This window comes from Drosophila persimilis, unplaced genomic scaffold (assembly GCF_003286085.1).
Source record: "Drosophila persimilis strain 14011-0111.01,24,50 unplaced genomic scaffold, DperRS2 tig00000663-arrow-arrow-pilon, whole genome shotgun sequence".
Lineage (NCBI taxonomy): Eukaryota > Metazoa > Arthropoda > Insecta > Diptera > Drosophilidae > Drosophila > Drosophila persimilis.
The window spans coordinates 971787-997451 of record NW_020825331.1 but is presented as its reverse complement, the minus strand read 5'-3'; the positions used below and the strand labels follow the sequence as shown (position 1 = coordinate 997451).

The following is a 25665-nucleotide window of genomic DNA, read 5'->3' as shown; positions in this document are numbered from 1 at the left end:
TTATATTAATGGTTCGTATATTTGAAAGTATTTTGATTTACTCATTCAATAATAATTAATTACACAATGACTTCAGTTTAACAATATTTCTTTGTTTTGGAGATCCTGGTAGAATGCCTCCCGATTAATTACAAGGATTTAACTATACATAATCAACATGATTTGTGAAAGGAGAACAATAATCAAACCGTATAAGGATAACATTTGTAAATCATGCATTTAACCTTACCAATTTTACAATATGTATTTACATAATTACTGAACGAAATCACATCGTTAAATTTGTTGTATGATTCATAACTAAGAGAAAACATCACAAGAACAAAACAAAATAAATCCTTCTTAAGCTCACTGAATTTGTACAAAATTGCATACCTAAAGGCTGTACTTTCTTCATTTTTTGGTTTTACTTTAAATAAAGCTAACACATTCGAAGTACAATATATGATAAGGTGTGGCAAGGGGTGTTGGGTGTTGGGAGGGGAAACTGATATACAGACTTCACATCAAGTTCTTCCTAATCTTGTTTTGTAAAGGAGAAGAACGCGAAGGCCGAAAGAGAGATCCTGACATAAGTGTAATGCCATGTAAATTGATATATAAAATCCTATTGTTTATATGAATATGGGTTTGGACAAGTAGCCAGTTACTGTTACTGTTTTACACACACGAAAGTTATCCGAAAGTATTACATACATTATTTACTAGGTAAACGGTGTGTGGAAATCCAATCAATGTCTGATTCTCGTTATCTTAAGCACTCGTCATACTAGTGTCAAGATGTCGTCTACGAAGTACGAAGTGGAAAGCAAATGGCATTAGAAGGAGACACCAAAAGCCTTCGGATCTGGGCGCCAAGTTGTGTTGGACAGCAGCGGGTAATTCCCCTAAAAAGATACAACACATATGGTATATATACATACTTCATTCGTGACTGTACCAAAAGAGACTGGGATAGAGAGTGCTTACCTGTAAGAACTTGTACCTGGACAATTACAGTAAATAGTCTGCCAAGGGAACAGGAATAGTTTCCACTATCAGAGATCTTTGCATCTTCAATGGAGATGCGACTAGTTAGCCATTTTTCAGATACGCTGAAAATACGGAAATATGCATGGATAGGATACAATGTTGGGATAACGCATGGTTCGACGCACCTTGAGCGTTTATTGGTCAGTGGTTGGAGTGGTTCTTCGTCCTTGGCCCATGTAATAAACTTTGTAAAGTATTTCTCCAGCTCCTGGCTGGTTAGTTTCAGTTGAGTTTGGTTTGTGTCACCGATCAGATTTAGTTCATCGGCCGTCTCGTTCGAGAGTACTTTGGGTGTGGCTGGATGATCGCTCGACTTGAGTATGTTGTATCGTTCCTTTTGGAAAAAGTTGCGCGATATTTGGCATTGCAGATCCACGGTACTCCCCGACTTGTAGTATCGGTCGCCCACATCCCGTTCATGCTCATCAATTATCCTTAAAGGGGGCTCTGCAAACACACAACACATTCATTCCGTTTCACGAAAGAAGACATATAGCCATATGTCATGCTCTTACCCAAAACGGTTAGGTTGGTGGTAAACACCCGCGGCGGATGGGTGGATACCTGACACATGTAGATACCGGCATCTTCCCGCTGTGTGGGATTTATCAGCAATCGCCAGTTGTTCGGGTACTGGAACTTGACGCGAATCCGCGGATCTCCGCTGTACGTGACATTGCCCACCGTTAGCAGCGACACCTTTTCGGTGGTGCGTCTGACCCACATAACCTGGAAGTAGTACACGCCATAAACTGGGGGATTCTTTCCGGCTGCCTGTGGAGTGTCGACTTACCGTCTTGTCCTTGAGCATGCCTACGCGACAGTTGAGCACCGCCTCGGTGAACAGGTGCACGGCGGAGACGAGGCTCTCCCCGGCGGCCACCGAGCTGATTGGTTCCTCGAAAAAGGGCCCCCAGTGGTGCTCATGATGGTGCTTGCTGCGAAAGGTGCGTGGCCTCTCCGTCTCATGGCCAGCGGAGCCTACAAACAAACAAAAAACGAGGGGGAACGTTGTGAGTTGCTGCGGACACCGCAACTCTACAGTTATACCCGATACTAAGTCAGTATGGCTCTCCTCCGGCAGACGCCGCTAATATTAAACGACACGACAAAGAGTGCGTGCGAGAGAGACAGAAAATCAGTCTGAGCGTGACGTCACGCGCTGCGTAGCCACTGCAAATTGATTTGTTTCCTTTGGCTATAAAAATTATCTGATCTGATCCAGATTCAGCAATCTGATAGATATGGTTGTTATCTATGATTCTGCGTTTTTAGTTTTCTCAAATCTGCAATATTGTGGATGCAACAGATTTTCGTCCTTTGTGTGGGCGGAAGGGGGTGGGGCGAAATTTTGAGATAAAGGTTTTATAGTGAGATGTAACAGAAGTGCGGATACCAAATTTGGTTACTCTAGCTTTAATAGTCTCTGAGATTTGTGAATATCCCCAGATTTGCATCCTTTGCGGGGGCGGAAGGGGGTGTGGCGAAATTTTGAAACAAACTCGTCTCGGTCCGATATATTAGGAGTGTGGATACCAAATTTGGTTGCTCTAGCTTTTATAGTCTCTGAGATCTAGGCGCTAATGTTTTACTCTAAGCAAATCCGCCTATGCTACCTGTGTGTTAGAGAGAGACAGGGCGAGAAAAAATGAAATTGTTTTCTTGATACTGGCTATAATAATAATACGATCCAGTTCAGATTCTGCAGTCTAAAAGATATGGTCATTCTCTACGATTCTGCGTTGTTGGTTTTCTCGTATCGTCGAAATTGTGGATGCCACAGATTTTCGCCCTTTGTGCGGGCGGAAGTGGGCGGGGCAAAGTTTTGAAATATTTTTGTAGCAGTGACATATCACAGAAGTCTGGATCCAAAACATCGTTGCTCTAGCTCTTATAGTCTTTGAGCATGAAGGGGACGGACAGACGGACGGACGGACAGACAGACATGGCTCAATCGACTCGGCTATTGATGCTGATCAAGAATATATATACTTTATGGGGTCGGAAACGATTCCTTCTGGACGTTACACACATCCACTTTTACCACAAATCTAATATACCCCAATACTCATTTTGAGTATCGGGTATAAAAAGAGTGAAAGGTAAGTGTACGGATCTGGGCTATGCCACGTCTTCACACACACACATACCTCCCACTGTCCAATGGTTCCGGGATCGTGTGGAGTCGATGGGTTGCTTAACGGTGCTCCTGGCGCTTTTTGTTGTTGCTACTGCCAGTGTTGCCTCTGCCTCTGCCACAGCCACTGTTGTCGGTGGCAGCACGTCTGTTGTCCCAGGGCGCTCAAGGCTGGTAATTAAATTTTTGATTGGTGCGCTATGGCTAATCTCATTGCTGCTGTCTGGTGTTTTCACGGCGTACGCTGCCTGCTTCAGTCCTGTGGGTACGGCAAAGTGTGCTGCTGGGTGCGGCGTGTCCGCTGTTTTCGATGGCATTTGGGCCTGCCCCTGCGACTGCGACTGCGACTGGGGCCGGGGCTGGGGTACGTAAAGGGTTGTGCTGGTTGCTGATGACGGGCCAACAGCGGCTGATGATATTGCCTTAGTTGTATTATGGTCATCAAAAAATAAATTATTATTCTCGGCTCGACGGCTGCCGCTGCTGCCGACGCTGCTGCTGTTCTGTGTGCTCGCTGTGGTGGAGGCCGCCGGCTCGACGCTCGCTGTGCCAGTGCCAGTGCCTGTGGGTGTGGTTTGGGGATGAGATGGGAAAGCCTGGTCAATACACTACTTAGTGTCAGCGAAGCCTGCGAAATTTCACTGATTGGAAATACTGATTTAGCAAAGGGTTCCACATGACCACTGGGTGGGTACATACACGCAGTATTTGTTCCTAAAATTGTCGCTAAATCGCATTCGTACTCTCTTTAAAATCACACATATGTATGTACATACATATATTGGAAATGAAAATCTGTTGGCGAATAGCACAAAAACTTTTGCATCTTTTGATCTGCTCCGAGCTGGAAAAACAACTGTTTATGAAACAGCTGGTTTTTCGCGCCAGCAGCCGTAGGTACCGCACTGAATTTTCAATGTCATGAAATCGTACTCTTACGCGAATATCAAAATATTTTTGGCATGTCCATTTTAAAGAATTTTTGACCAGGCACTGAAAAGAGCCTTGTGGACATATCATGCCACGGCCACCGCCACCGCCACCGCCACCGCCACCGCCACCGCCACCGCCACTACCACATGCCACACTTAATTACATTTCGATGAGTTGATTAATTATTAAACATTATTTCGAAACGCATTTAACAAAGCCAAGGCATACAAATGATGAAAAATAAAACAGGTAAAAAAGAAAAATGTGAATTAATACACAATGGGGGCCCAAGTCAAGAACGCGGGACACCTGGCTGATGGCCCCACCAAATACCCAGTATACATTTACATATGTATGCCCAGAGAATTTGCTAAAATAATCATCGCCTGCCGAGTGTAGGGAATCGAGGGTACTAGAGCGCCCTGTATCCTGCATATGTAATCGAAGTGCGCGAAATTTAATTACATCGATTGTTAATATTTAATTTACAAATAGGCTAAGCTCTTGAATAAGATATGGGCTTTAATTCGGCACCACTTTGCCAAATTTGGACGGGACGGGCGGTGCGGACAGGCCCATTAATCACGTTATCTGTGGAGCGCCTGCCTGTGGCTATACGATACGATAGGCGGTCGCATATCTAAGCTACTAATGGAGGATGGATGCAGTTGGTGGTAGAGATTGGTGCACTGGGATAGAGATTTTGAATAGGCCCCAGGACTATGGCTACAATGATACGATACTCGGTTACTGTTCCATTGAGGGAGTGGCTGTGTTTTATGAGACTTTAATTTGAAATGGAGGCGAGGCTTTCTGCTTGGCATTGGCTAAGTAAATAAAAGCCATCTTCTCAGTGGATTATTTGCGCTTTTCGCTGTAATAATAATATTTAAAACAATTTCTCGAGCACTTACCCAGAGCAGAATGAAACTGCGATCCAATTACCGAGACAACGGCGAGCAGCCGGATGAGACTTAGGCCCGTCGTCGTCTGGAGACGAATATGGGGATGCGACGACTGGGTCCTGGTCCGGGACTGGGTCTGGGTCTGGGCCGCGTTTGATGCTGATGATGATGCCCTATATAGTACTCTTGGACGCCTCATCCTTTGCACGGGCTGACGTGACTTGCAGAATGTGCTTGATAGAAATCAGAAACCTTCATTTTATTCTAACAAAAACGCAGCTGCTAGGCGTTCTCCGTTCTCCGTTCTCCGTTCTCGGTTGTTGGCTGGCGAAAGCGAAAAGTTTATCCAGCACTTGATGTTGTTGATGTTGTTGATGTTGCAGATGCTCCCCCAAGGATGCTCCCCTTTCGAGGGACCTGGTATCATTCAAATTACTGCAAGGAGCCAACACACACACACAAATTACATGAATAAATATACAGATTTGTAGCCGCTCGCTTAACTTTGCTCATTTATAAAATGCCACAAAATAGATTACGTTAAGTGAGTCTTACCCTTTGGGCCTCGACTCCGGATAGTTTCGAGCTTTGATTTATGTAGCGTGAAATGTCTTCGCCAAGCCACCAAGGACCTCTCAACATCCACATTAAAGGACTTACGCTTGCGGCTCATTTAAATTACCTGAATATGGAAATATTTGACCCTTTTTCGATAAACAATTTATAGAAAATAATGCAATAAAAAACTGTTGGTTTTGCCTTTAAACTAAGAGTCCTTTGTTACAGCTTTCTACTCCTTGGACTTTTCTGAAGGCAATCACTCATTCCGTCTAATGTAAGTTTTATTTATTAATTTCATTCCATTCCCATACTGATTGCCTTGCACATATGGTGTACACATAGCTGCAGTCTTTGGTGGGGTATTATATCCTTTATATGTATACCCAGGAGGAGCCACGTTGATGATAACTAGGTCAGGTGATGACATTCTTTAACTATTTTCTCTGTTTCTGTGTTTCTGTGTTCCTGTGTGTGTGTGTGTGTGTGTGTGTGTGTGCGACTTTTCGTCAGTGTTTTTTTTTCACTTTTAGAGGACTGCCCCAATTCTGTTTGCCATCTCCTTTGCGCTTCCTCTGTCTTTCTCCCGCTAAGCCTTAAGTCCTTCTCCTTCTCCCACACTCCTTCACTGGTGTACTCCTCGACTACTGTACGCCTCCACCTGTGTGCCATCCATCAGGGCTCCTTCACGGTCGCTTTATTTGCGGTCAACTCGATGCTGACCGGACGTCATACCTCATCATCGTCCTTCATAGACGTCCCACAGTCGTTGACAATGCAATTTTTAAGTCTTTCCGGCAAATAATTATTCATACAAGGCAAACATTTATCATCTAACTGACCTTGTCACAGAAAACTACTTTGTTTCCAGCAATTAAGCTAAGTGATGAGATATATTTTATTTATTCAAAAAAAAACGAGGGGGAACGTTGTGAGTTGCTGCGGACACCGCAACTCTACGGTTATACCCGATACTAAGTCAGTATGGCTCTCCTCCGGCAGACGCCGCTAATATTTAACGACACGACAAAGAGTGCGTGCGAGAGAGACAGAAAATCAGTCTGAGCGTGACGTCGGGCGCTGCGTAGCCACTGCAAATTGATTTGTTCCTTTTGGCTATAAAAATGATCTGATCTGATCCAGATTCAGCAATCTAATAGATATGGTCATTATCTATGATTCTGCGTTTTTAGTTTTCTCAAATCTGCAATATTGTGGATGCAACAGATTTTCGTCCTTTGTGGGGGCGGATGGGGGGGGGGCGAAATTCTGAGATATACGTTTTATAGTGACATCTTAAAGGAGTGTGTGCACCAAATTTGGTTACTCTAGCCTTAATAGTCTCTGAGATTTGTGGTTGCCTCAGATTTTCGTCCTTTGCGGGGGCGGAAGGGGGTGTGGCGAAATTTGGACAGGAAACGGTCAAGGTCCGATATCACAGGAGTGTGGATACCAAATTTGGTTGCTCTGGCTTTTATAGGTTCTGAGATCCTTGAACTCATATTTTGCAATTGGCAAAACCGACCATGAAACCTGTGTGTTAGAGTGAGACAGAGCGAGAAAGAGTGAAATTGTTTTCGTGATTCTGGCTGTAATAATTATACGATCTGGTTCAGATTTTGCACTCTAGAAGATATAGTCATCTTCTACGATTCTGCGTTTTTAGTTTTCTCGTATCGTCGAAATTGTGGATGCCACAGATTTTCGCCCTTTGTGGGGGCGGAAGTGGGCGGGGCAAAGTTTTGAAATATTTTTGGAGCAGTGACATATCACAGAAGTCTGGATCCAAAACATCGTTGCTCTAGCTCTTATAGTCTTTGAGCATTAGGCGCTGAAGGGGACGGACAGACGGACAGACGGACAGACGGACAGACGGACGGACGGACAGACGGACAGACAGACAGGGCTCAATCGACTCGGCTATTGATGCTGATCAAGAATATATATACTTTATAGGGTCGGAAACGATTCCTTCTGGACGTTACACACATCCACTTTTACCACAAATCTAATATACCCCAATACTCATTTTGAGTATCGGGTATAAAAAAAAAAAAAAAAATTCAAACAAATAACAGTTGGATGCGCCTTCGATTTGCTACTTGGGCGCCCCAGGCTTGACATACGTCAGGGTTTTAGGGTACAGTAAACGCTCCAATGGGTGGCCAATCTCTTACGGAAAAAGCAACGAAATTTTTGTGAATTTATCCCCCCATTTGGACACGGGTCTGTCCGCTGTTCTGTCATCATTTTGCATGACTTACATGGAGGCTCCGTTTAAAAATTGATAGATGGATGGATTGCATTCCCCCGAATTGAATTGCAATCGAGACTGTAGGATGCAGACACTCGTTAATAATTCCGAGTGTTCCCAACAGAATATGAAACGACGTTCAGGGCAGATTATCAAATGCATTTGTTTTCCAAGTAATGTGCAGAAATGTTTTAGAAATAAGCCCCTTTGCGAGTGCCAGGCTCTGGACGGTGTCTACTAGTGGGAATTTGTCCTGTATTAATGTGAATTAAGGCAGTCTGCGGTTTAACTTGCGGCTGACAATCTTAAATTCGGCATCGGCATCGTCATCGTCATCATAGTTTATGTGCTTTGCGGTTGATGCCACAACACAAAAACTCATCATTTGCCTTCGCCATGGATCCGTGCTTCTGGGTGCTGGCTCCTGGCTCCTGGCTGCTGGCTGCTGGCTGCTGGGCCCCGGGCCGGAGGGCGTTGCCGCCCTGACATAATCACCGTAATAAATATTATATTAGTCTCCTTTTGCCGGCATTCGAGCTGGGGCTCATCTCCGGCTGGTCCTTTTTAGTTGGTCTTTTCACAGTCTGTTCTAGAGAGTGTTTGCCTTTGTTTTTAGTCGGTTTGCCTTGCTGATATCCTGTCTTTGTTCATTTCATTTAAAATAATTAAATGCTCTCTCCTGTCCTTTCACTGTCTCTGACTCCATCGCCGTGGAGTGCCAAAGGGTAAACTGTCGAAATCCACGGGGTAAGCGCCTAAAGCCCCCCCACCAGTCAAGCGTTTGCCATCAAAAAACAGAGGCCGAGATTCCTTCACAATGGCAATAAAACTTGAATTATGTCTATGGCGTTTTGTTGAGCAAAAATTTGCCCCTCCCTTGCCTTCCCTTCCCTTCCCTTCCCTTCCATCAACCACAATCCCTTTCAAAAACTGGCAACAGAAGTTCCATACACTGGGGGAAACACGCACAAGTTTTGGGTCTTACAAAGAGATCTTCAGATGAGATGCGATGGAAGGCCTTTGTTCTCAAAGAAAAATGTGAATTTAGTAATCATTTCCGTTAAATCTGCCTGTCAAATAAGTCTTTTCAAGGAGATAAAATAAGCAAAAATTCTAGATTATATAATTTTACAAAAATGTAGGTAAATTGCTTTAACCTATAACCATCCAGTGACTGAATTTCACCTCAATTGGTGGGGAACTTTTCGGGTTTTGAAGTCAGACACAAACCAGTCTACGGTATTCGCAAATTTCGCCGAAACCAGAGCACGCACTTTTGCGATTTGCGTTTTGGGAAAGATTTATTTGTTTGTTCTTTTAGAGACTTAAAGGTACCCAAGCCTCTGCCTGATTTAAGACGTTATTCCTCTGGGTTCTCTCTCTCTCTCTCTCTCTCTCTCCCAGTGTAGCTGTAGCTGGATGTAAGAGTAACGGAAACTGGAATGTCTGTCACGTCTTGGTGCCTCTGTATTTGTTGTGCCAGTGCCAGTTTCTTTAACTGTTTTTGTGTTGTTTTGTTTGCCCCACGTCAGGCCCTGGAGTCGGCTGTCCTAGTCGTCATTTGCCTTCCTCTCACCTGGCCCTGCTAACTAGCTCTTAACGCTTTAGTCCCCGACTAAACCAGCGGGAGATGATGATGGTCCCACCCTAACCCACCATATACATATACCATATACCATATACCATAGGACATCGCATACCATCCCGAGAAGGAGAGAGATGGAGAGAGGCTGGCACCTTCTGTGGCGTCCTGCCTAAGTGCGAAACGTGCTTTGGGTTATGTTTTGTTTTCCGAGCATTAACTCTTGTACATATTTTGCTATCCCGCTGTGTTCATTACACCCAAAATTCCTGTTCCATTTTTTTTTTTGGTACTCCACTTCATGCGCCTTATATTCAGATTAGAAAGTTCTTCTGGGGCCTGTGCGACCCGCGGGGCCCTGGGCGTTAGCCGGCTCTGACATTTCGCAATTACCGAGCATTTTCTGTTGACTTACTCACTTACGAGTATTCGCATTCGCATTCGCATTCGTACACTCTCATTCGTATTCGTATTCGTATTCGCAAGTATTTCTGAACGTTCTCCCCGGCAATATGTTAATTTGTCAGATTTGAATATCTGCGACGTTTCCCCGAATGCTGAATGCTGGATGGGGGATGGGGGGCTGGCACGTACACCCACAGCCCACACAGTATTGGCACAAGGCTATGTATATTAAAAGTTTAATGGATAAGTTTAGCACAACAGGAATTGTCAATTGCCGCCACATTCCCCTCAAAAAGCAGGAAAATTGAGTAATTCTTAAAGGATGCCCCCCCCCCCCCCCCCCCCCCCCCCAAAGTTTTTGGGGCACGCAAGTGTGAAACGTTTTTAATAAATTCCTGGGCTGCCCGCCGGAGATGCCCAAGTGTGCTTTCCATAAAGAAAGATGTGGCCTCGGGTGTAATAACGCTCCAGAAAACAGAACGTCTCGTACTCATGCGTATCATCTCTTGAAGAACTTTTAACCAGGCTGCCCATGGATGGGCTGTGGCGTGTCCTCCAGGGATTGATTCAATTACAGTATGTTGTGCCCAGGCCCCAAACCACGCCAAAAGAAAGGGTTCAAAGCCCCTCTGGTCGTTTTTCCCCATTGATGGATATTTCATGTTTCAAAGGATGGGGGCAAAAAACTGCATTATCTATCTATAGCCGGAGATTCGTTTCCACTTATATTGAGGCTTCATGGAGATACATCCATTAACTCCAAAAAGAGGGAATTGGTTTATTTTTTTTTTCTCCTCTTTTTTTTTTTGGTATTCGATACCAGGCATCGAATCCTCTTCTTTGCACACGTGCAAATGTATATTAATTAAAATTAAAATGCAAATAATCATCCTTTTGTTAACGTTTTTTTTCCTTTTGCCTTGTGATAGATATTTCCAATTATTTTGCACACCTGTGGTCTCTCTTGAATTGTGGATGCCGTTCAGGGCTCCATCGTCCGGCGGGGGGAAGCAGCGTGATAAAATTGTACAGAAATGTTTCAGATACAGATGTTTCAACAGACCCACAGGAACAACAGATTTTTTGCAAATTAATACTCATTTTTGAATGAGAAATCTGTCTTGTCTTTGGAGTTTTTTTGCATTTTTGGGGCGTTGTTTAATCGGAAAATATACCATTTTCCTTGACCCATTTTTTGTGGCATGGAAGAACTTTTTGTAGGAACTCTAATTCATAATTTATGGCCCACAAGCAATGAAATTTATTCAGCAAACAATTAAGCATTTATTGAAGTTCAATAGATCTGTTCTTTGGCTAGCAGACTCTTGAGGGTCCATTCCATATGCATCTGTTCGTTCCTGTTCATGCCACACAGGGCACACCGTGCCACATGCTCGTAGCAAATGTTGAATTTATTAGGTGCCAAAACCTGCACAAATATCCTCAGGTGTCTGTGACACTTTCGGTGTTCGTTGTGTGGTCAAATTAGATTATTTGGCAAATAAACTTTTTCAATGGCTGCTTTATGCTAAGCAGGAAATGCAAAATGGAAAATGCAAAATGGAAAAAGTTTTCCCTAATCCCAAAACATTTGTGCAAATCATTTGGGGACAGGATATACATAGGACCAGAAAGTGCTTGTATCGGATGGATTTTCCCTTTTTCCAAAGCCAAAGAAATGGCAAACAAATTAATCATTTCATGGGGGGGAAAAAAAAAACACTCCAACTTCGAATCGAATCACGCCCTGGGATTAGGTCTTCCTTGGTCCCAGGGGGAGGGGGGCCACACATGTACAAAGGGGAAGGTCTTAAATGTATGACGAATATTACGAGTACGACATCCGCTCCACCCGCTGTCTCCACTTACCCCTTGCGAAGGCGACTTTTACAAGTACTTAGACACTCGTTCGAATATATTCCATTCCGGGCACAGGATGGCTGGGGGCCCAAGGGCTAAAGCGATTAGAAAAGCGCGTACTTTGGTTTATCCTTGCTCCAGGCTCACAGCACTGGCACTTGGCTTGTCATTACACAAAAAACACACCAAAAAAAAAACACAGTGCAGGCTCTGTTTAGTTCTCAGGCTTTGGGCATCATCGGTGTCGGTGTCGGCATTTGTTGATTCATTTAGTTGATTTGTGCATTTTAGGCAAGAATTTCCCAGTGAGAGAGAATCACATCGTCAGCGAACCTCGAACGGGGGGAGGGTGGGGGGGTTCCGCCATGGCTCTGATTCCGAAACTGCCTTAAAGGGTGACAGCGACCACGAGAACGAACCGCGACGGGACGAAAGGACGATACGATTGACGATTGACGATTGGCGACTCTTGACGAAGTCGTCGCCGTGCGATGGCTGTGCGTTTTTGATTCTTGCGTGCTCCCCAGCCAGCACGTGGGCATCGCCTATCCTTGAAAACAGTTATACCGTTCGCAAAATTACAGAGTCGTCGCCAAGCATCCAAATGAACAAGCTCCAATCGCTGTGAGTGGAAGCATGCCGCTCTGCACACTCGACCCCCCAAAACGACTCACTCAATGGAGCACTCACTCCATGGGCGCTGCTCACCACACTTCCCCACAGCGTGCGTCCCAAAGCCCCGCTGAGCTTTGTGCAGAAGCAGGGAAATTATTTTGTTCCCTGTTCCCCGTTGAGTCTTTTGCCAGAGCTTTCAGAGTGGGAAACAGCACTGCCGTTGATTTGAGACCAGTTGTGGCATTTATTGCATAATTTAATATTGGATCTCATTAAAAACAGTCTCTGTTTTAGCTTGAATGAGGAGAGAATCGGCACCGAATGTCAGGCGTCGATCGCTGAGGCTTGGCTCTCTACTCTCTTTGTTACAATCGAGGAATAAGCTGACGTCGTCACCACATCTGCTCTCTTTCGAGGACCATCCGTTTGTCATAACGTTAAACGTGTGCTATCTCTTTCTAGCCCTTGTCTCTTTGGGCGCCGAGAGAGCTTGGATGGTCCTCTCCACAGGGGACGACGTGACCTGTGCACAATCGCATACCGTCCATGCCATTCTTGAAAAATGCAGGAATATCTCAGGTAAATCATATATTCTTTCTTAAATCTATCAGAGTCTGAAATCTGTTACACATACAAGTAGAAGAAACGAATACAAAGCCAATATAACATCACCAAAAAAAAACGAACAGATCCAAACAGATCAGAGACCAAATACTTACGATCTAGCCAAGGACAATTGGCTGGACCTCACTTATTGAACGATTAAACAACGCCAAACACACTGTTTAACCTATAAAAATATCAAATAAGAAATGTCGAAGCGTCAGCGCGATAATCCCGATGTCTCGGTCCGGAAGGCGGCCAAGGCCCGATTCAAGCAGCTCGTCCGCAGTGTCATCCTTAATATGCAGTGGCTCAGCGATGCCACCGAGGAGACCGGCCTGTCGCTGAATGTCAAGAAGAATGTGGCGATGCTGGTGCGACAGAAGCGCAAGATCGGCATGATGACCATGGCGGTGAGTGTCCTGCCCAAAAGTGTCCTTGTGTCCCTATGATTTGGTTCGATTCTCAGGAGAAATCCCTGCTGCGCATGCCACACTCGACGCGCACCGTCGAGGAGAGGAAAAAACTCTGCACAATTGTGGCAAATCTTGCCTGCTTTTCCAGATTCAATCCGGTGAGTGGTGCAGGACCTCCTCCGACCATCGTCTTTTATTTTTGTGTGTTTTTTGCAGAAACTACGTGCACGTTTGGTGCCGTATCTGAAGTTTATAGCGCTCACTCCCGGACGGCATGTCATGAAGGAGGGCGATTTCCCCATAACCATATATTTCATCATAACCGGCGAAGTGGAGGTGTCGAAGATGTTCTTCAACAAGGTACAGTCACCGGGGAAGAACTTATAGTGGTAATCCTTTTGCCATCCATCCAATAGGTTACCAAGCAATACGAATCAATATCGGAGGCTATTTTTGGTCCAGGTGACTGCATTGGAGACATCGACGTGATGGAGGATGCGCCCAGGACGAACACATACACGGCCACAAGTGAGTGAAAGCACTGGCATCCTCAGGAAGGAATAACGATGGCTTATTTTTTGTTTTTTCCAGCGAACTGCGAGCTACTGGCCCTCTACGACAGCGACTACACAACCCTCGTGCAGCCGTATATGAAAAAACTTTGGGAGGAGAAAAAAGAAGGAATACGCGCCCTGGATTACTTCAAGTTCTTCACTCCAGATCAGGCAGGTGTCTTCCACCGGGAATGCCCTTCCCAAGCGATAATAGCCATTCTATTCCGCCCCCAGATTGTGAGTGCCTGCAAGTTTGCGACCATCCAGCAGTTCGATCCGCTGGACACCATCTACGAGGAGGATCTGGGCTCCCTCAGCGTTGTCTATTTTGTCCTCAGCGGCGAGTGTGTGGTGCTGCAGTGCCTCCACATGAGGGTATGTGCACTATAGATCTCTTCAGATTGGACATTTCGATACAATTTACAATTTAGGTGTCCTTCTTGGGCAATGAGAAAAGATTCGAGCTGGACAGTGTGCGGAGGAATGCTTCTTCTGGCAATTTGGATATGGAACACACCAAGAACTTTGATTTCACTGAGTATCTATTGTCCACATCCACGTCGGAGCAGGAAAAGAAGGATAAAAAGAAGGCTGTAAGTGTGGGGATCTAACAATCAAAGGAAACCTTTGAAAAGTTACACCTCTGCCTCCTTTAGATGCGTAAAATGGGGCTGAAGGAAATAGAGGAGGCATGCGGCTTGATGGCGAGGAGGCCAGTGCCTATTTCGCCAGAGCCAGAGCGGAAAGTTTTTCGGAAAACACGATACACAGTGTACAAGGGACCCGTCGACGACTACGAGAACTATGTGATGGATGAGGACGCTGGGGAGAGCCAGGAACTGCAGTCGCCAGCGGCCTACAGCGAGTACTCGTCATCCGATGAGAGCTATCGTACGCCAAGCCCCCCCGTTGTGGAGGAGAGCGAGTCCGAGTCCGAGTCCGAGGGCCTGGAGATATTCACCGCTTCCATGGAGTCGAAGCATTCGGAAGTAGCGCCAGTCCCGAGTCCCGAGAAACGGGAAAAATATGAGACCCATTTCATAGATGTGGGATCGCTGACGTTCGGGGCCATCTTTGGTCTGGGGGAGAAGATGCACCATCGCAACATAATGGCCCGCACCACCGTCCAGTGCCTGATTATACCGCGCTTCTGGCTGTTCGAGCCCGCCCAGAATCCGGGCAACATCTGGCAGCGACAGCTGCTCTACATCCAATCGAATCTACCCACCAGAGAGGAGCTCTTCCACGATTTCCTCAAGACGCGCAAATGGCAAATGTTCCGCCACAACTATGTCCAGAAAGTATTGACCGAAAAGGCCAACTACTGCGATACAAAGCCCGAGGATGTCCCCATCGTTGGTCGCATCGTCGAATCAACGGAGTACTCCTGAATTCTTTTCTCTCATTTCTACATACGATATATCCCCAAACACGTATTACACGTATTACCTACTTTTTCAAATCAATCGTTATAAATATGCTGTACTCGTATCGCATGGGTATCAAAGGCAGAGCCAAAAAAGAAGTCTCTTATTTTTATTTGGGATACGATGGGGATGAAAAGGGTGATACTGCTATCCAAAATGTGACTGGTCAGAGGTGCTTTGATTTGTACTTCAAAGATTCCAAGTCCAGGCTACGTGTGGGATATTTTTTTTCTCGAAAAATCCCAGCAAATGGCTTAAATAGGAAAGCATACTTTGGGCTTTGGGTTTTTCGTTTGGTGGCTCGTTTGATGCTCCCATTTTGTGAATTTTGGCTGGAGGATGATAGCCTTCTTGGATTCTCGGACAAAAGATGGTGCTATATGGTGTCCAAGGCACTCTAGGACATCTCCCAAATTTGTATTTCAAAACATTCTTTGTAAAGGTAGAAGGAGGCTTTGAAATATATTTCTAGCTTAGTAGCAAATATATTTATTACTGAATACTTGCTTTTAAGCAATAATACCGGACAAAAAACATTCTCGTGTTACGAACATTTATACACCGCCGAACGATCGTTTTCGATCTGTGTCTTATAAAATCGTTACCGCCACTCGAACTCACAATATATCATTACGGGAATAGTGTAAGGCAATTAAACGGAATAGGAATAGAAACGCGCTAGAAGGTGTAAACGAATTATATGAAGCAAATATTCATATCATCGCTCTCGTTAATCAATTAATTACGATCTACAGTTCGATTGTTTTTTCAGGTAAGTGTTTACTTCCCATTTATGGCAGCGCGTATGTATACCGTTTTTTTCTTTTCTTTATAGTAAAGAACCAAATACGTATCAAGGATATTACAACTAGACGGTAAGTGAAATACCCCGATTTACGGTAATGTACATTTATCGCACGCCATAGACTTTTTTTATAACGGAATAATGTCCCGTTCCAGCAATAAAGCCCCCCAGATTGAGGGGAAATTCAGTCGGGTGGGTATTATTCGAGTAACATCCCCTATAACCAAATGCATTGAATATCGTTTTATCGAATGCTTGGACGCGCTCGTTCTAAAACTAAACGGTCCTAGAAAAGCTCTCATTTTTATCCGAATCCACGCTTTACCAAACCCCTCTGAAACTTTCTGAAGGCATTTTTGTGGAAATTTCATAAAAGAATTGCATTCTGACATTTACAAATATTTTTTTTTTTATGTAAACAGCTATCTCCTAACATCCTTAGTCTGAGAGAAAAATGGCCATATCTTCTATAAACTCGTACATACGGGACTACATCAATTGAGAACTTCTGGGCGGATTTGTTGAGGTGGCTCGTATTTGCCAGGTGAAGGGTCTTACGAATTTCGGGAAAACCCATCGGTTATTGCAAAAACAATTGTTTTTTTTGTTAATCTCAGGCAAAGTAGGCGAAGAGTCGGTAATCAGTTTCAAGTTGGAGATATTGTTCTCCATCGACGAAACAATCAATTGCAAAAAGTTTTAGGGCCCGCGAGTTTGAACTAAATAGAACCAATGTTTAGTCCAACTAATCATCAATTTGGATGAGCGAAGTATTGAACCACAAACACCTTGGCCCGCGATTTTTATATATTGAATATTTAGATCCTCTCAGCGGAAATATAATAGCTTAAATATTTAAATCTAAGAGTAACTATTTTGAAATCAGGGTGCTGTCAAACAATTAAATTAAGTTGATTTGAATTGGGGATTTAAATGGAACTGGCGTTGGTTGTATGTTTCAAAAAATAATATAACAGCTTTCTGAAGTTCTGTCTCAAAATCTTACCCAAGGGCAGGAAAAGTCCGTTCTTAAAGAACTTTGGTTGTTGAAAATGATATCCTTGTTTTTGCAAATATTCTCCATGCAACAAGGCTTGTGGGGCCACCCATATCCTCCTTTTCCGTCTGTTTTCATATTCATACATCCATGATTTGGAACCTGTGTAAAAAGATATTAAATACAGCTTTTGAAGCCCCAATATCGTATTTTTTTACCATACCATACCAAACCAGTGGACCTCCAGCGAGCCTCCTCTTGGGCAATTTTTAAATTGTGTGGGATCCAATGTGGATCCAAGATGCACGTCATACTAATGCCTCAATCTCACGGTATGTGACATGCCGATCTTTCTTAAATATTTATCGCACAGCTTAGATATTTTGTGAGACAATCTTCACGGAGTTCGTCCTGCAACGTAGGACAGAAATTGGCTTAAAAATGTCTATCAAATCTTGTCGAAACTTGGCATGTGTCCGAATAAATGTCACCTCTCGTAGTGTAGTCCAGGGTGGAGTCCTTGTAGCGCTACTGTTTGTGCTTCCTTCGTTCTTTCTTCAGGACTGAAGTGAGCTTTCTTTTTGCGTCGGCTCTTCAGAAATAAAGCGCTTGCCATGTCCAGTGAAAGCTTTCTTCTATACAGAGCACAATATGTGGACAAGATGTGTTTTCAAAGCTATTCTATAGGGAAGCTTTGGTAAACGCTCTCCCTAGATGTAACCTAGCGCCCCAGTTGGACCTGCTCTCTGGGCTGCAGACACACTCTCTGTCTCCCTCTCTCTCTTTGTAGCTAGCGGTACTTCACTTAAAGCTTTTCCCTTTTGAAGCTGCGGCCCAAAACAAATGGTTTCTGTAACTTTGAAGCTTGTAATAGGTATTGGTGTACAATTTGTCACGTGCCTCCATCTGGTGGTGGCATCAGCCCGACCACTGGTTGTAGTTGTAGTTCTCGTTGACGGCACAGAGATTGGGATAGGTGGGATTCCGACCCGATGTGCACTCGGAGGCTGGGGCACCAGCGCGGTAGACGGGGTTGTTGAGCACATTTGTAACGGCATAATCGCAAGCCAGCAGCGTGGCCTGCACATTGTTGGCGTCCGTGAATCGGGCAACGGCACATCCCACGCGGTTGTTCCGCTCGTTCACCATCGTTGTGAAGTGCCCGATGGCGCTGTAACCGGAAATGGGATACAAATAGAATACATGAAAATTACAGGGATACAGGGATACAAGGATACGCACGGGCCGCCACGCATTTGATAGTTCTCCATGTCGCCGCTGGTTGCATATCGGTTCTCATCGAACCAGGAGGCAATGCGCTGGCGCAGGAAATCGTCCACATCTACGCTGCGGGTGAAGAGAATGCTGAGGTTCTGGCCCGCGTAGCGGTACGTGTTGGTGTTGCGGCACTCGTCGTGTGCCATGCGGCACTGCAGTACATTGTAGGCGGACAACTGGGCCAAGGCCGGGTCCCAGCTCATGGTGGCCATTTGAACGGCGCTGGGGAAGCCGCTCACTCCTCCGCCGGCGATCTGGTTGCGGCGCTCGTTGTGCAGCTGCAGGATCAGCTGAATGTAGGGATCTATCTGCACGAACTCGCCGCGGCAGCCGCTGGCAAAGCGCTGGACCCATCCCGCCACAGGTGGGTTATTACATTTAGACGATAATGGGACCTGGGCCCGTCATAATGTGCACACAACTTACACCGCTGTTCTGGCACGCCACGTGTCTGCCGCTGGGGCATAGATCCGGGTCACAATAGTTCTGGCCAGCCGCAAAAGGGTACAGGGACCCCAGGACGGCCAGCAGGAAGGCCGGCAACAGCCTTGAAATCTCTCGGGCACACGATTGACGCCGTCTCATCGCGGGCCTGGGCATTCATAAATGAATGGAGCCCTATATGCCGGACGGTATTTATAGGCAAGCTCTGCTCAAAATTACAAACAAAAAATTCCGTTTACGTTCCCACAGAAGTGGGTGAGTGTTCTATATATAACTTTTCGGCTTTAGCGTAAACAAGAAAATGGATCACTGAAACAGAAGGGCTAATCATCGTTAAAAACACAGTTGGTTTAAATATTTCAGGGTGGCCCCAAATCGCACTTGAAGGACGCTGAAGGGGGTCTATAATTGGTATATAATCACAGTGATGATGAAGGGCGGCAGATATTAACAAGAAGTAGTACATTAGACACCGACTTTAAATAAAATATGATTAATATGAGAGCATTACACAGCATTAACATAAGAAAGAAGAGAGCAGCCGCCCTCTGCCCAAAAAAAATTAGTTAGCACTGGTCGCAGGTGCACACCACCACCAGAGGCGCGTTTGTACTCTCGGTCCGATAGTTGGCCGCCATGTTAGGACAAACATATGTAGCAATAAACATTTGGGTTGTCTGTCATATGATGCTGGATGGTTAGTGTCCGTTAATTAATTAATTAAGTTCGTCAGATCTCTCTTGGTCACAGACCTTTTGCGCCATTTGTATCGGTAATGTGAACAAATACATCTGATTTTAATGGGCAATAATACACTCACCTTGTTGTGCTAGTGCACCTGGTGAAATTCCCCTCTCTAGGCCACACACCATGCACCAAAAGTACAAATTTCCTCGCCAGGTGTCTCTGTTGATAATTACTTGAATATGTAGTTGGTATGTAGCAAATGTGTAGTAATCGCTAATAGTGTAATCCTTGTAGAAAATGTATTCATTTAATTAATCCAGTAAACCTGTTTTACTGTTTGTTGCTGCGTCGTAGCCTGCTTGTAATACAAAATCGAGGAATATGATTTTCCAAATTTTAACGGAAATCTGGTATAAGATATCGGAGTATCGGTTTTTTCTTGTATGTAAATACGAAGAATGGTATCTACACAAGGAATTTACACAACCAGCTGTTCCCCGGTTTAGATAGAGGTTTTTTTACCCGATACTCAAAATGAGTATTGGGGTATATTAGGTTTGTGGTTTCCGACCCCATAAAGTATATATATTCTTGATCAGCATCAATAGCCGAGCCGGGTCGCTCAATGTAGCCATACTGACTATGTATATATCGGGTATAAATGTAGAGTTGCGGTCGCCGCAGTAGCTCACAACGTGCCCCCTCGTTTTGATGTTGGGTTAGGTGGGTTAAAAACAAACCGTTTGACGTTTGATTCTGACGCGTGAAGACTTAGGAGGCTTAGAACATCATGCACAAAAACATGAAATATGATAAACATTGGTGCCTTAGCATATTAAGTCCATTGTTCGTTACACCACTTGTACTCGTGCTAGAATTATATTTTAAAAATAGTCTCGAACTCTTAAAACCAACAGAACATGTCTCTCGGCCGTGTGTCAGGGATACGGAATGGTATGGTCAGGGAGCTAGCAAAGAAGGTGACGGTGCCGAAGCTCGTAAAGAAATCAAGCAAGAGCCGCTCGTTCCATTTGCGCTATCTGGAACTATGTCGCAATAAGAACCTGACACCGCTGGTTGAGATACGCAAAAAGTCAAATGAGACCACACTTCTAGATTTATACGCCGACAAGCTGACCGTGAGCGACTGGCTCCTAATCATCGAGGCCATTCACCATGACCTGACTTTGAAGACCTTAGTGTTGCGCATGCGTCGCACCTATCAGCACAGTGAGTAGCCAGAGTTGGACTGCAGGTCGCAGAAACTAAGCGAAAGCTTTTCCATCCAGATACAATTGATCCCATCGATACGGAGAATCGTGCCCGACGCTTTACACAGCGTCCCGTGATATTTACGCGCTTTATTTTCCGTGCTCTCGTCGAGGCCATCTCAAATTGTGTTTTGAGCAACAAGAATCTCACAGTGGTCAAGCTGGAGGGTCTTCCCCTTTATGAAGAATACATCGAGGGCATTGCCAAGGTAAGTCGAGGACCAGTCATCCATTCAAGCAATCATTGGTTCTCTGCTTCTAGTCGCTGTCCGGCAACGACCGCCTGGAGACATTGAGCTTCCGCAAGTCCACGCTCGGGGACAAGGGGTGCCAACTGGTTTGCAATACAGCCAAGTACCTCAACCGCATTACAATAGTCGATCTATCCGAGTGCAACATCACCTGCAAAGGGGCCGTTTACGTGGCCGAAATGATCAAGGTATGCATATCGGAGGTACATCGGCTACATGGTAATGGGAATCCTTGATATCCTTCCAAACAGGTGCAAAAGATTTCACGTTTCACGGAGGGGTGGGAGAAATCGTTGCGCTACCAGACTCCCGATATGAACTCACTGTTGGGCTTGCGCACGGTTCTTCTCGCGAACAATCCCAATATTGGGGACAAAGGCCTCTCAAGCATCGTCGAGGTGCTGAAGGAGGATGCCTGGATAAAGGGTAAGTAGGAGAAGCACTGGCAATGCCGCTCTAAGATTTTCTGTCTCTGCAGTCGTCGACATGCAGGGCTGTGGCCTGACAGATGTTGGAGCCAATGATATACTCAGCCTACTGGATCTGAATAATTTCATCACGGAGTTCCATGTACGCAACAACGAGGGGATCAGCCAGGCATTGCAGCGTACCATTCACGAACGCCTGCTGCCGCCCGAAATCGAACAGAAGCAGGAAGGGGTGTTCGATTCCACCTGGCTCAAAGACACAGAAAACGGAAAATTCCCCCTGGGCAAGAAGGCTACTATAGTCAAACTGCTCTCGCTCGCCAAGACCGTTGGGGAGCAGCTGGCCTTCGAGCGCATTCTACGCCAGAAGGCCGAGGGCCTGAACTTAAAGCTCAGCAAGCAACTAATGTGCAAGAACAGCCAGATGGCCGCTAACAACGTCTCGCAACGCCCCGATACGCCCAAAGATCATATGCAAATGAAGAAGGACGTCAAAGTGTATGTTTTTTGTCTGCTTTGTCTCTTTGTGTATATCATTCATTGGTATAATTCACAGATCGCCGACACCCCGCCAGATGCGCAAGACCAACGAATATATAGAAATGAAGGAAGACTTCCAAGAGTATGTTTTTGCCTGCTGTACCTTTCTGTGCATAGTAAAACCCTCATTGGTCTGATCCACAGGTCGCCAACATATCGCCAGATGCGCAAGACCAACGAATATCTGGAGGTGGAAGAAGACGTCCCGGAGTATGTTTTTGCCTGCTGTACCTTTCTGTGCACAGTATAACCCTCCTTGGTCTGATCCACAGGTCGACGAAATATCGCCAGATGCGCAAGACCAAGGAATATCTTGAGATGGAAGAAGACGTGCCAGAGTATGTTTCCGTCTGCTGTACTTTTCTGTGCACAGTATAACCCTCCTTGGTCTGATCCACAGGTCGACGAAATATCGCCAGATGCGCAAGACCAACGAATATCTGGAGATGGAAGAAGACGTCCCGGAGTATGTTTTTGCCTGCTGTACTTTTCTGTGAATTGTATAACCCTCATTCGTCTGATCCACAGGTCGCCAACATATCGCCAGAAGCGCAAGACCAAGGAATATCTTGAGATGGAAGAAGACGTGCCAGAGTATGTTTCCGTCTGCTGTACTTTTCTGTGCACAGTATAACCCTCCTTGGTCTGATCCACAGGTCGACGAAATATCGCCAGATGCGCAAGACCAACGAATATCTGGAGATGGAAGAAGACGTCCCGGAGTATGTTTTTGCCTGCTGTACTTTTCTGTGAATTGTATAACCCTCATTCGTCTGATCCACAGGTCGCCAACATATCGCCAGATGCGCAAGACCAAGGGACATATGGAAATGAAGGAAGTCGTCCCGGAGTATGTTTTTGCCTGCTGTACCTTTCTGTGCACAGTATAACCCTCCTTGGTCTGATCCACAGGTCGTCGAAATATCGCCAGATGCGCAAGACTAAGGAATATCTTGAGATGGAAGAAGACGTGCCAGAGTATGTTTCCGTCTGCTGTACTTTTCTGTGCACAGTATAACCCTCCTTGGTCTGATCCACAGGTCGACGAAATATCGCCAGATGCGCAAGACCAAGGAATATCTTGAGATGGAAGAAGACGTGCCAGAGTATGTTTCCGTCTGCTGTACTTTTCTGTGCACAGTATAACCCTCCTTGGTCTGATCCACAGGTCGACGAAATATCGCCAGATGCGCAAGACCAACGAATGTTTGGAGATGGAAGAAGACGTGCCAGAGTATGTTTCCGTCTGCTGTACTTTTCTGTGCACAGTATAACCCTCCTTGGTCTGATCCACAGGTCAACGAAATATCGCCAGATGCGCAAGACCAAGGAATATCTTGAGATGGAAGAAGACGTGCCAGAGTATGTTTCCGTCTGCTGTACTTTTCTGTGCACAGTATAACCCTCCTTGGTCTGATCCACAGGTCGACGAAATATCGCCAGATGCGCAAGACCAAGGAATATCTTGAGATGGAAGAAGACGTGCCAGAGTATGTTTCCGTCTGCTGTACTTTTCTGTGCACAGTATAACCCTCCTTGGTCTGATCCACAGGTCGACGAAATATCGCCAGATGCGCAAGACCAACGAATATCTGGAGATGGAAGAAGACGTCCCGGAGTATGTTTTTGCCTGCTGTACTTTTCTGTGAATTGTATAACCCTCATTCGTCTGATCCACAGGTCGCCAACATATCGCCAGATGCGCAAGACCAAGGGACATATGGAAATGAAGGAAGTCGTCCCGGAGTATGTTTTTGCCTGCTGTACCTTTCTGTGCACAGTATAACCCTCCTTGGTCTGATCCACAGGTCGTCGAAATATCGCCAGATGCGCAAGACTAAGGAATATCTTGAGATGGAAGAAGACGTGCCAGAGTATGTTTCCGTCTGCTGTACTTTTCTGTGCACAGTATAACCCTCCTTGGTCTGATCCACAGGTCGACGAAATATCGCCAGATGCGCAAGACCAACGAATATCTGGAGATGGAAGAAGACGTCCCGGAGTATGTTTTTGCCTGCTGTACTTTTCTGTGAATTGTATAACCCTCATTCGTCTGATCCACAGGTCGCCAACATATCGCCAGATGCGCAAGACCAAGGGACATATGGAAATGAAGGAAGTCGTCCCGGAGTATGTTTTTGCCTGCTGTACCTTTCTGTGCACAGTATAACCCTCCTTGGTCTGATCCACAGGTCGACGAAATATCGCCAGATGCGCAAGACAAAGGAATATCTTGAGATGGAAGAAGACGTGCCAGAGTATGTTTCCGTCTGCTGTACTTTTCTGTGCACAGTATAACCCTCCTTGGTCTGATCCACAGGTCGTCGAAATATCGCCAGATGCGCAAGACCAACGAATATCTGGAGATGGAAGAAGACGTGCCAGAGTATGTTTCCGTCTGCTGTACTTTTCTGTGCACAGTATAACCCTCCTTGGTCTGATCCACAGGTCGACGAAATATCGCCAGATGCGCAAGACCAACGAATATCTGGAGATGGAAGAAGACGTCCCGGAGTATGTGTTTGCCTGCTGTACCTTTCTGTGCATAGTATAACCCTCATTGGTCTGATCCACAGGTCGCCAACATATAGCCAGACGCGCAAGACCAACGAATATCTGGAGATGGAAGAAGACGTGTCAGAGTATGTTTCTGTCTGCTGTACCTTTCTGTGCTTAGTAAATCTCTCATTGGTCTGATTTGCAGGTCATCGACATATCGCCAGACCAACGAATATCTGGAGATGGAAGAAGAATACCGCTCGGAGTATGTTTTTTGTTGTGCTGTTGCCCTCTGTGTATGGTGTATCCTTTACTGGTGTATTTCACAGCTCTTCGACTTATCGCCCGACACTGATGAACAGCTCCGTGACCACCCCGGAGTTGAGTCCACGCAGCGACGCGACCACGCTGCGTCCGTATGATGAATCAGAGGATACCGATAGCCGTTCCCAGGCAATGGACCCAATGGAGTTCAGCCATTTGGACGTTCGCAAGGTGCGCAGCGAGATGAAATACGTTGAGAGTAACGTGAATGAAGGCAAAAAGAATCGCGAGTCGAAGTCCGATCACGAGTTCGCCAACGACCTGCAGGTAAGTGATTCATTCTTCACTCTTGGACAGCCACATTGATTCTTCATTGTTCCAGTTCAAGCTTAAGTCGATGGTGCACTTCGAGCGGGACATTGGCGACAGTCCCAATTCCATGATTGAGGACGGCGATAAGCAAGTCATGGAGAAAATCAAGCTCCCAGATAAGAAAACAGCCATGGTCAAGGCCGGCCAGAAGCAACGTGTTGCTCGTAACGATGGAGGTGGTGACGGACAATGCAACTCCGTGGAGAAATTGGAGCAGAACATTGGTCCCACTGTCATGATCAAGGACGGTCAAAAACAGGAACAAGATCGTAACGATGGTGGTGGAGACGGCAAGCGTTCCAAGCAGGCAAAACAGCGACGCCGTGCTAAGATGCCGGACAGTATCGATTAACATGTTTGTTTTCCATGAAATGTTTGTCCTTTTTTTGTTTCATATTTTATAAAGCAAACCCAAATTAATGGGAGTACTAAAAGTAGACAATCCTGCAGAATATGTATTCATTTAGTGAATACAATTATATTTTTGGAGGTAGCAAACTTTTAAAAACCAAAATTCGATCATGGACAGCGAACGATTAGACCATTTT

General features: G+C 45.4%; 4 protein-coding genes across 15 annotated transcripts; 2 read left to right on the top strand and 2 right to left on the bottom strand.

Annotated features, from left to right (window-relative positions):
* Positions 1 to 263: 263 nt before the first annotated feature.
* On the bottom strand, positions 264 to 17880 carry LOC6599447. Of its 4 annotated transcripts, XM_026991391.1 has the most exons (10): positions 17575 to 17880; positions 17307 to 17494; positions 17093 to 17245; positions 5017 to 5442; positions 3183 to 3731; positions 1826 to 2013; positions 1548 to 1761; positions 1158 to 1479; positions 970 to 1094; positions 264 to 887 (listed from the first exon to the last, which is right to left on the bottom strand). In XM_026991391.1, the coding sequence occupies exons 4-10, from the start codon at positions 5204 to 5206 to the stop codon at positions 754 to 756; spliced, it is 1722 nt and encodes a 573-aa protein (XP_026847192.1). In that variant the 5' UTR covers positions 5207 to 5442; positions 17093 to 17245; positions 17307 to 17494; positions 17575 to 17880; the 3' UTR covers positions 264 to 753. The 4 variants fall into 4 exon arrangements, with proteins under 4 accessions (XP_026847192.1, XP_002024511.1, XP_026847193.1 ...); XM_002024475.2 differs by lacking the exons at positions 17093 to 17245; positions 17307 to 17494; positions 17575 to 17880 and adding an exon at positions 11676 to 11967; XM_026991392.1 differs by lacking the exons at positions 17093 to 17245; positions 17307 to 17494; positions 17575 to 17880 and adding an exon at positions 5563 to 5659.
* Positions 12944 to 15495, top strand: LOC6599448. Its single transcript, XM_026991406.1, has 8 exons — positions 12944 to 13297; positions 13354 to 13458; positions 13517 to 13660; positions 13717 to 13828; positions 13892 to 14025; positions 14089 to 14229; positions 14286 to 14447; positions 14511 to 15495. The coding sequence occupies exons 1-8, from the start codon at positions 13094 to 13096 to the stop codon at positions 15243 to 15245; spliced, it is 1737 nt and encodes a 578-aa protein (XP_026847207.1). The 5' UTR covers positions 12944 to 13093; the 3' UTR covers positions 15246 to 15495.
* On the top strand, positions 15869 to 25554 carry LOC6599450 (protein Cep78 homolog). 9 transcript variants are annotated; one of them, XM_026991382.1, is made up of 31 exons: positions 15874 to 16053; positions 16117 to 16156; positions 20410 to 20722; positions 20782 to 20972; positions 21026 to 21202; positions 21266 to 21440; positions 21493 to 21940; positions 21999 to 22064; positions 22127 to 22192; positions 22255 to 22320; positions 22383 to 22448; positions 22511 to 22576; positions 22639 to 22704; positions 22767 to 22832; positions 22895 to 22960; positions 23023 to 23088; positions 23151 to 23216; positions 23279 to 23344; positions 23407 to 23472; positions 23535 to 23600; positions 23663 to 23728; positions 23791 to 23856; positions 23919 to 23984; positions 24047 to 24112; positions 24175 to 24240; positions 24303 to 24368; positions 24431 to 24496; positions 24559 to 24624; positions 24687 to 24746; positions 24811 to 25072; positions 25128 to 25554. In XM_026991382.1, exons 3-31 carry the CDS (start codon positions 20413 to 20415, stop codon positions 25467 to 25469), a joined length of 3351 nt encoding a protein of 1116 aa, XP_026847183.1. In that variant the 5' UTR covers positions 15874 to 16053; positions 16117 to 16156; positions 20410 to 20412; the 3' UTR covers positions 25470 to 25554. The 9 variants fall into 9 exon arrangements, with proteins under 9 accessions (XP_026847191.1, XP_026847190.1, XP_026847187.1 ...); XM_026991386.1 differs by lacking the exon at positions 23023 to 23088 and having other exon boundaries at positions 15873 to 16053; XM_026991387.1 differs by lacking the exon at positions 23791 to 23856 and having other exon boundaries at positions 15873 to 16053.
* Positions 18002 to 18946, bottom strand: LOC6599449 (venom allergen 5). Its single transcript, XM_026991405.1, has 3 exons — positions 18788 to 18946; positions 18326 to 18705; positions 18002 to 18254 (listed from the first exon to the last, which is right to left on the bottom strand). Exons 1-3 carry the CDS (start codon positions 18944 to 18946, stop codon positions 18002 to 18004), a joined length of 792 nt encoding a protein of 263 aa, XP_026847206.1.
* Positions 25555 to 25665: the final 111 nt, after the last annotated feature.